The following is a 10,000-nucleotide window of genomic DNA, read 5'->3' as shown; positions in this document are numbered from 1 at the left end:
TTTTAATCACCAAATAGCCAGTCATTAGAACTACCTATCTCACCTGTTTACCCCTTCTTTCACTTTAGGAAAGAGTCTTTTGTATCATTTCATTGTCTAAAATCAGGATCCAGCACTAGGGCCTACTGATAGACTCCTTGCTGGCTCAGCACATGTGAAACCATCTATTAAGTAACAAAATTCAACAAAAACTACAGGGGAAAGAACATAAATCCAGGGCGGTTGGGTTAAAAGCAGAGCAACACAAAGAATTATGATATCAAGAAGACTGATACCTTTTTTATACTATACAGAATATTTAATTGTAATTTTCACTGATATAAATTTAGGTAATTTTAGTTAGTTTGAAGTAGTACTTGAATGTAGCTGTTGTATTAATTGTAGAAATGGTAATATCAGTGCTGTTCATATTATAGTTTTTTTACATTCTGTTGATATTATCATCATCGTCATCATTAATATTATTATTATTATCCTAATCATTATCATTATGTTGTTATCATTATCATCATCATCATTATTATTGTGTTATTTTATTATCATTATTGATGTTCATTGTCATCATCATTAGTACTATTGTTGTTTGTTGTTTGTTATCATATCATATTATCATTATTTTGTTATTATCATTATAATTATTTTTATTATCACCATTGTTATTATTATTATTATTATTATTATTTTATTGTTATAATTTTTATTTTTCTTATGATGAAGGCTTCATTACCATTATAATTATTGTTACTGTTATCAATGTTATTTCCATTATTATTATTATTATTATTATTATCATTTACTGATATCATCTACTGTCATTCATATTTAATCTTTTCAGTGTAGGTTATCATCCCAGGACCTAAGAATAGAGAAAAACCTGAGATTTATCATATGTAAAATAAATCCTCTGGGCCCCCAAGGTTTCCTTCTCTTTATTGATGTAATTATCTTCATTGTACATAAAACTGTATTATCATTGTCTGCATTTCATAAAGATGGTGAGACACCTCAAGATTTGTCTCCCACCCCCACCCCACCCTCCAAAGAACCCTTCAGCTTGTCTCCCACCCCCCAGCTGCAGATAAATGCATGATTTTTTATTTCTGGAAGGTAAATTTTGGTTTGAAGCCTTTGAGGACCTCAGTTTTACACACCAAAAGATATATATTTCATGGTCATCTGTCAAGTACATGTCAATAGAGTATAAAGTTTCAAAAGTTGCCTCTTGCATATAAATGAGAAAGGAGATAGATTGGTATGTATGTAAATTAAATACTTTGAAAATTATTTATTTTGTCATGAAACCATGAAATATGTATTTCATTGTATTTATAGCTATATGGATGTATAGATAATGATAAATAGTAATATAATATAAATAGTAATATAGTAATATATATGTGTGTGTGGTACTTAACCCATTGCCACTGGGGAAAATGCTGTGCTCATTTTTTATTTTTATTTTTTCTGGATATCTCTCTACAAATAGATGGCTCTGCTAGTGCTTAGCCTTACCTGATTTCACCATTCCTTGAATTGGCGGGAATATGTGTTTTTTACTAGTGCTATGTGTTGTGAGCTGTAAACAGAAGAAGGATGCACATAGAAAGTTGAATAGATTTGATTCTAGTAATTAAATCTTTTCTGGCCAAACTCTTGGAATATGTTAAAAATTAAATGGACTGCCTATCATTCACAAAAGGATAGAGGTGAGATAACATGACTGTGTGATTGGCTTTGACAAAGGAGGGTCTACAAGAGAAGTTAGGGTTAGGGTTCATCCTGAAGAAGTCGTATGAAAGGATCCCACCAGTTTTTGACAGGCCTTCCAGTCATGATGAAATAGATTGGTCTCACATTGTACAATTACCTATGATTGTGGTCTAAACTTTAGGCAAGTCATAGAAGACAAAAATTGGGTGTCAAAGATATTTTCATGAGGAATCAAAGATTAGAATTGCATTCAAGGATGAGTCTTCGAGTCTTTAACCTGGTTGCAATTAATGTTTTTAATGTTATTTATTTCACTGATTTACAAAGTCCATGATTTTTATAGGTCTAGCAAGGAGCACTTCCTGTGATCTAGTCTACCCCAAACTTTTATCTAATACCACAGATCTATTCGTGATCTATTCTAGCACCCCATATATTCATCATCACCACAAAACCTAATCAGCTGGTCCCAGCATTATGTGCAACACAGCCATAATTTTTTATCATAATGGGTATGGAACTTTTTGCGAAATCCTTTTGACAGATATCCTATTGACAAATAGATTAGATAGATAGTGATAGTTGTATGAATATGGCTGTTTAAGTAATACTATTTTGTTGGCATTAGTAAAAAAGCTTGGGTAGTGTAGAGTCCTATTTGGTGGGTTTTTCTCAGCACTGTATTTTCTCTACTCCAAAAATTGAATAGGCAGCATTGTTTTTATTACTTTTATGTTATTGTGTGTGTTGTTATCATTATTATTATTATATTTTATATTACTTTTTTTGTTATTGTTATTGTCATCATTATCATCTTTTACGAACATCATCACTGCCAATTTTTTTTTTTTTCCTTCTTTTTCCTTTTTGTTTTTACTTTCTTTTTCCTTTTTTTCTCTCTTTTTCTTTTTCTTTATCTGTTCTTTATAGTGATCACTCCATTTTTAATTATTTCAATGTCCCCTCCTATTTCCATGTCAGATTTTGACTATGACCACTTTTGGGAGTGGACGGACTTCCAGTCGTACGTAGAATTCATGCTCACGTTCTCTACCATGGGCTGCCTGCTCATGTACATCTTCATTGATTCTCCCTTGTTTGTGGAGACAGTTGGCTTCATCTCAGTGCTGACAGAAGCCCTTCTAGCTGTGCCACAGTTCTACAGGAATTTCATAACTAAATCAACATTTGGAATGAGGTAAGTGTGTTAGATGAGAGTAAAATGATTTTGGATAGAGGAAGTTTGAAGATGGATAGAGACAATGAGAAGATGGAGAGTTTGAAGTTTGATAGAAAAAGTTTGAAGCTGGGGATTTACAAGATAGGTAAGTCAGTGCCGTTACTTTTGGTGCAAAAATCGGTGCGCCATTACTTATGATAATTTATCAGGTACCCCTCTATATAGAAATAGAAAACATCAGTTGTATTGGCACAGCTGATGTTGAATGAGGGGGCAGAGCTTTGTCATCAATGCAAACTTATCTCCTGCCATTGTGCCTGAGGCACTGGTAATGAGAAAAAGAATATGTGATTACACTAACTACTTTTTTTTTATGCAACCCACCCATTCCTTTTGGTTTCTAGACAGACAATGCCTTGAGGACCAGAGCTCTCAAAGGAGAAAATTGCAGCTATTGCATCACTGATTGCTTTAGGGAAATGTAATAAAAAAATCTCCACTCTTGGAATAGACACTAGAGATGATAATCGGCCCCATCACAAAACTTGCTCGGGGAGATCCTGTATATATGTATATGTATATATGTGTGTGTGTGTGTGTGTGTGTGTGTGTGTGTGTGTGTGTGTGTGTGTGTGTGTGTGTGTGTGTGTGTGTGTGTGTGTGTGTGTGTGTATATATATATATATATATATATATATATATATATATATATATATATGTATATATATATATATATATTATATATATATATATAAACACACACACACACACACGCACACACACATACAGATATATATATTATATATATATATATATAAACACAAACACACACACACACACACGCACACACACATACAGATATATATATACATATACATATTGTGACAGGTTAATTAGAGAGGAGAACACACAACCCATCCATATAGGATAAATTCAAGACAATCAGATCATGAATAAATAATAAGTTCTATGATTTAGTAATATATATTGAACATATATATCAGATACAAATGCACAAGGGAACACAATAAATATATAGCATACACAAAATATATTAAAGCAGAGGAGTATAGATATGTCACACAGTTACAACCTTGACCAAGTGGCACAGAGAGGTAAGGTACTGAAGGAGGCACGGGTTGCCCAATAGGCCCAGTCAGTCCAGCCAGCCGTTGGTGGGATTATCTGAAACGGCCATGAGGTCTGGAGTCGGGTCATTACTGGACTCTGAGTGTGAGAGATTATTGGTAGTATGAAATATATATAAATGAGAAAAGTATTTATTTTATCACTATATGTAGATATATATTCATATATATGTGTGTGTGTTTTTTTTTATTTTTATTTATATATGTTCATATAAATACATATGTATACATGTATATACAATAAAGATAGATTTATATATATATATATATATATATATATATATATATATATATATATATATGTATGTATGTATAGAGATTTATATATATATATATATATATATATATATATATATATATATATATATATATATATATATTTATATTTATATTTATATTTATATTATATTTATATTTCCCATTCCAGTAAGGGGTAAGCATCTTTTTGTTTCCTTTATTTTTTATTACCATGCTTTCTCTTCTTTCTTTATTATTTCCTTTATTTTTTTCTTTCTCTCTCTTTTTTTTTCTCTTCTTTCTTTGTTCTTCTTCTTTTTCTTCTTCTTCTTCTTCTTCTTCTTCTTCTTCTTCTTCTTCTTCTTCTTCTTCTTCTGTTTCCTCCTTTTCTCTTTTTCTTCTGCTTTTCATTATATTGTCTATCTTTCTGTCTTTTTTTCATTTCAACAGTATTATCATATACATATATAGCTCCAAATATCTTTGGTTCTTTGAAGGATTGTCCTAACTCTGGTCAAACTCTTACTGTAATAAACCTTACATATATTACCCTGATCTCTCTTGCCAACATCATGCCACACTACCACATCTCTGTGAGCAAATTTCTTCTTATTAATAACTGGTATCATAAACAACTACAGTCAGAACATATTTCACAGTTACATTGAATAAAGTTCCCTCTCTCTCTCTCTTTCTAAACAGCCGTCAGATGGTGTACATGTGGTTCTTTGGAGACACATTCAAGACACTGTACTTCTGGTTCCGAGAAGCTCCCATGCAGTTCTTTGTCTGTGGCTGCCTGCAGATCTGCATTGACATAGCGGTGCTTGCGCAGTGCTTCTTGTACCGGAAGAAGAATTCACATCTTATCAATTAATGTTAAGTGATTTAGCTATAATGTCAAGACTGGATTCATTGAACTCCATTGCATTTTATTTATAAGTGTTTCAGGGGATTTTTTTTTTTTCTTTTTCTTTTTCTTTTTCTTTTTTCATGCGTGTGTGTGATTTCCCTTCCCCTCCTTCTCAGTTTTCTGTATCATCTTCTTTTGTTTGCATCTCTTCTACCTGAGTTGTGTTCATTGACTTCTTCTAACCCATCTAGGAAGGGGCATTGCTTTACATTGCATTGATGAATGCAAGTAAATGCTTCAAAAACTGAAGTTGTACATTTATTTCACTCTCACTATTTTTCTTTATATATTCCCTATATTTTAGGAATAATATGTTTCTTATTTTTCTATTTCACTATCAACTGTGTGAGGTTGTCTTTAATGTTCTTTAAGCAACAAAAGATATGTGTAAGATAGCGAGCAATGTATCTTGTTGCCTTGAAGAACAATGGACATGCATATAAATGAACAAATATTTAAGAGATTACATGCACAATATGTACATTAAGTGCCTTTTATACAGAATTTCTATAACTGCCTTTAGATATTTATTTAAATGATTGTAGTATGATACACTGGGTGAAGCTACACTTTTAAAGTTGTTTAGATTAAGGATTTTTCTTGTATTTTGAATGCTGGATCTTAAATACAATGTACTGTATGAGATACAAGTTGTAACTTTGACTAAGTAGGACTGAATAATCTTTGTAAATATGCTAGAAGTTGAGTAAACCAAAAGATTAGTTTTTTGGTTTATATCTTTAGGTATTATAAGCTAAGGTTTTTTTATGATTGAAAATTATTGAAAGTTTTAGTTTATATATATCAATTGATAATGAATGTTCCTTAATATGAAATGATAATATATAATTAGTTCCTATTCAATAGTACATGGTAAGCATTGATTTAATACTTTGAAATATTTGGTTTATCATACTCGTAATGTTTGCCTTTTGACAATATTGTTGGCTTCTAAATTGGAGTAGTAAATCAAATTCTTTGATAATAGAAATATATGTAAGACTGTTCCTGTATTGTCATCAAAGAAGTATAATAGTCAAAGGAAAAGGATTTGACAGTAGATGCTTTAATCAGGAAGGTGCGAGTTATCACCACATACTTCTGTTCTAGAAGAAGTTTGTCGTAACTTAAGGTTTTTCCTGTGGCTATAATTGCAATAAAAACATATCACCAAATCCATTCTTTGATAAAGAATGAACTCACATGAAAGGACTTATTTGCTGTTTCATTTGAATAGAATTATGATTTGAGAGTGACTTCAGGATTCTATGGTGCTCATGAAACTCTTCTGGGTTGAGTGAAATGTTCCACTTGATAATGAAATCCAGTAGGAGCTAGAATTGCAGCCAATACAAATGTAGTTTATTTGTGAAGGAAGAGTACCTTAACATACCTTTTTGATGTGTGGTTTGGTCACCCTTGTACAATTTACACTTCCTTTTTCACATCCTACTATTTCTGAGTTTAATCCCCATTGTGATTCATTTTGTTACATTTCTTTATACATTTTCTTCTCTACAATGTAGCTTTACTGTTACTGCAGTGAAATTATGGCAGTAATGAATTAAGCTTAGGTCCGTAACTCATTGGAGCATCATCTGCTAAACATTAGTCCATATTACCAGAACATAGGCTACCTCTAGTGACATTTTATTCTGTGACTTTTTAGTGCCTCAAGAAAAAAGGAGAATAAAATAAGTAAGTCTATATAGGGCAGAAAACCAAACCAGGCTGGAGATTTTTCATAATTCCTTGGAACTGCAAAGTTACAATAAGTTTAAGGATGTCTTAACCCAGTGTTGACAGGATGGCGAGCATACATGCCATGTCCACTGTGTCTTTTTGTTTAGTGATTGTCTTTACACATGGATGAATTCCATAAGTGCTTAACCACAATGGAGTCAACTACCAAGTCCTACCTAGCTCACCTATTTCCTGTTTTCCTTCATTTTTTTGCAAAATTTTTCTTTTATTCTTTATTGTTATTAATACTTTTAGTAGCATTATAATAATTGCAATGTCAACAACAGGAATAACATTACCAATATAAATAGCATTAGAAGAAAAAAATTACCCTGAAAACTCAAGAAAAGGGGGAATCAGTAAAGGACCCATAAAGTGGGTTTTTCTACCACACGTAAAGTTACTAATTTGCTCCTTGGTGGCTAAACACTTGTGGAGCCAACTATGTGCAAACAAAGCTCACAAAAGCAAACAACAGTAGATAGTGAACTTACCCAGTACCATTAATGGTGCTGGGTAAGTACACATTCATTTAGTGATTTTATACTGACACATCAAGAAATCAGTAATTGTTTTTTCACTGCTCATTAACCAGGTACAATGATTGCTTTTCAAATGTTCTAATCTGTTGCAACTCTTTGCAGATTTGTTGCTGATGAATCATAGGTAGTATGTTAAAAGAATAAAGCACCTTTCATTTGAATATTAGGGAAAACTTTTACATGAGTTCAAAGGTGCACAGTCCATTTGTGGCAGGATTATATCAATCATTCTATAATTTTTATTTTTTGAAATTTATTTGTGTTCTGTGCAATGTACAATGGTGGTGCTTGTGTCAGTGTGATTTGTTATCTCTTGTTCAAGTATACACAAAGGAATAACTTTCACTTGCTCATATTCATCACAGAGAATTCAAAAGACCTTTATTCCTTTCTCACTTTTATTCCGACAAAGTTTTGTGCACTAGCCGAGGCCTTGAAGTATGTGCCTTATTTTTGTCTGCATCAAGCCTTTAATATTGTCTCACTTGCAGAAAAAACAAAACCTTGTTTTTGCTTATCTTATTGCCTGCTGTAATTTGAAGAAGTCATAGTGACTTTGCAGTACTTGAAGTCCAATGTGACTACAGTAGATGAGGTACATGTATTCTTAATCTCATTAGTGCTTTCCATTTGTCGCAGTTTATTGTAATTAGTGAATTGTTAATTAAGTTAACATGGAGGCTCTATATTAACTTTGTGTGCACTTCTCAATTGTTCTCTTAAATATTTTCTAAACATTTTTGTAATGTTTGGAAAAGTAGAATGGTGATTCCTGGTCCTGTTCCAAGGCCTAGTGCAGTCTCATTTCCTTGAGGTTAGAAAACAGTAAATTGAGTTAGGAATCACCCTGCCAAAATCCTCAATGATAATACATCATAAGATGTTTTTTATACATGTAATTTGCTCTCTGTACATCTAAACAGAACAAGTGAATTGAGCATAATCATAATGATAAAGGTTGTGGCTAAATTACTGTGATTGCATATAAAGATGGTGATGTTAAAGAGATGAGTATTATTCTGTGAATTGATCTGTAATGTCCTGCTGTAAGCCCTCTAAGGGTGCTTTAACATTTTGCCTGTTTTTCCCATGGAAAAAAGGCTGTTTGTTTGTGAATAATGATTTCATATCTTGAAGGATATGCTGGGTTTACCAAACTTCTGACTAGGAAGTTTTACTGTTAGTGACAGACCGATCAATTCTTGAGAATAATTATTGATGTGCAATAGTAATTTTTTCAGAAAAAATAGTATTATCCATGCAACTGATTCAACATTAAGCTTAACTAATATTCTTCTTTTTCCCCATTTTTATTGTCCTAATGTAACCATATTTTAGGTTAAGGGAGACAGTAGAAATACATTTAAGAAATTTTTACAATCTCTGTTTACCTAATTGTAATACAGTATTCCTTAGAGACACAACTTTGTTGTATGTTCTTAATATGAACAGTGAGGAACAGCTAGGGAATTGGCGTACAATATTTTTCTCCAAAGGCTTTGTGACCCATCTGCTAGGACTACAACCCTTTGTTTGGGAACGACCTCTTAGGAGTTGATGCAGCAAGTCATGGTCAAAGGTAATGAGTATTAGAGGTCTAGGATTTCAGCTTTTCTCCTTTGAAGTATGATGATAGTCTGCTAGGAGGCTAATTTTTTTTTTTTTTAAATAATGATAAAACTTAAATAAATTCCATTCTAAGGTATTAGATGAAAGCATAAAACCATAATCAAGGAAAGCTTTAGCATTTTTTTTTTTTTTTAATCATGCCAAGAGATAATAAAATCACAGCAGGATTTATTCTATGTCTAGTGGGAGAAAATTATCATAGATTTATTTTCAAAGTTAGTACTGCTTGTAAGATGAACACTAACAAGTGTACATGATTTTTACTTACAAAATAGGCATGTAATCTGTCTTGTAGAGAAAACACAAGTACATTCACCTAAAAACAGGCAGCAATTACACTTACCTGTGAACATGTTGCACATTCTTATGCTCACCCATACACTGTCTCACATTCACACAGCTTATCAAGTAGCTTTACATGCACACACACGCACACATACACATACGCATACGCATACGCATACACATACGCATACGCATACGCATACACATACATACATACATATACATACACATACATACACATACATACACATACATACACATACATAAACATACATACACATACATACACATGCATACACATACATACACATACATACACATACATACACATACATACATACATACATACATACATACATACATACATACATACATACATACATACATACATACATAAAATCATAATAAATCAAAGCTTTAGCATTTTTTTAAATCATGCCAAGAGAATAAAATCACAGCAGGCTTTATTCTATGTTTGGTGGGAGAAAATTATCATACTCACTCACCTACTTATTCACTCACTCACTAACTCACTCACTCAAACATGTGCATACATAGGCATCTTTCCTGCCTCTTCCCCACCCTCCCTTCCCTATTCCTTCAACTCTCTCTC

General features: G+C 32.3%; 1 protein-coding gene across 2 annotated transcripts in view; it reads left to right on the top strand.

The window, feature by feature from the left end:
- Positions 1-9,551, top strand: part of LOC125040145 (solute carrier family 66 member 2-like) — a 21,361-nt gene extending 11,810 nt beyond the window's left edge. For both annotated transcript variants that reach the window (XM_047634659.1, XM_047634658.1), the window contains 2 exons: positions 2,692-2,908; positions 4,978-9,551. In XM_047634659.1, coding sequence (XP_047490615.1) covers positions 2,692-2,908; positions 4,978-5,152 — 392 coding nt within the window. In that variant the 3' untranslated portion in view covers positions 5,153-9,551. The remainder of the gene's footprint in view (positions 1-2,691; positions 2,909-4,977) is intronic.
- Positions 9,552-10,000: the final 449 nt, after the last annotated feature.

The sequence above is a fragment of the Penaeus chinensis genome, chromosome 28 (genome assembly GCF_019202785.1).
Source record: "Penaeus chinensis breed Huanghai No. 1 chromosome 28, ASM1920278v2, whole genome shotgun sequence".
In the NCBI taxonomy this organism is placed as follows: domain Eukaryota; kingdom Metazoa; phylum Arthropoda; class Malacostraca; order Decapoda; family Penaeidae; genus Penaeus; species Penaeus chinensis.
The sequence above is the reverse complement of the archived record's forward strand: the minus strand, read 5'-3'. Positions and strand labels throughout refer to the sequence as shown.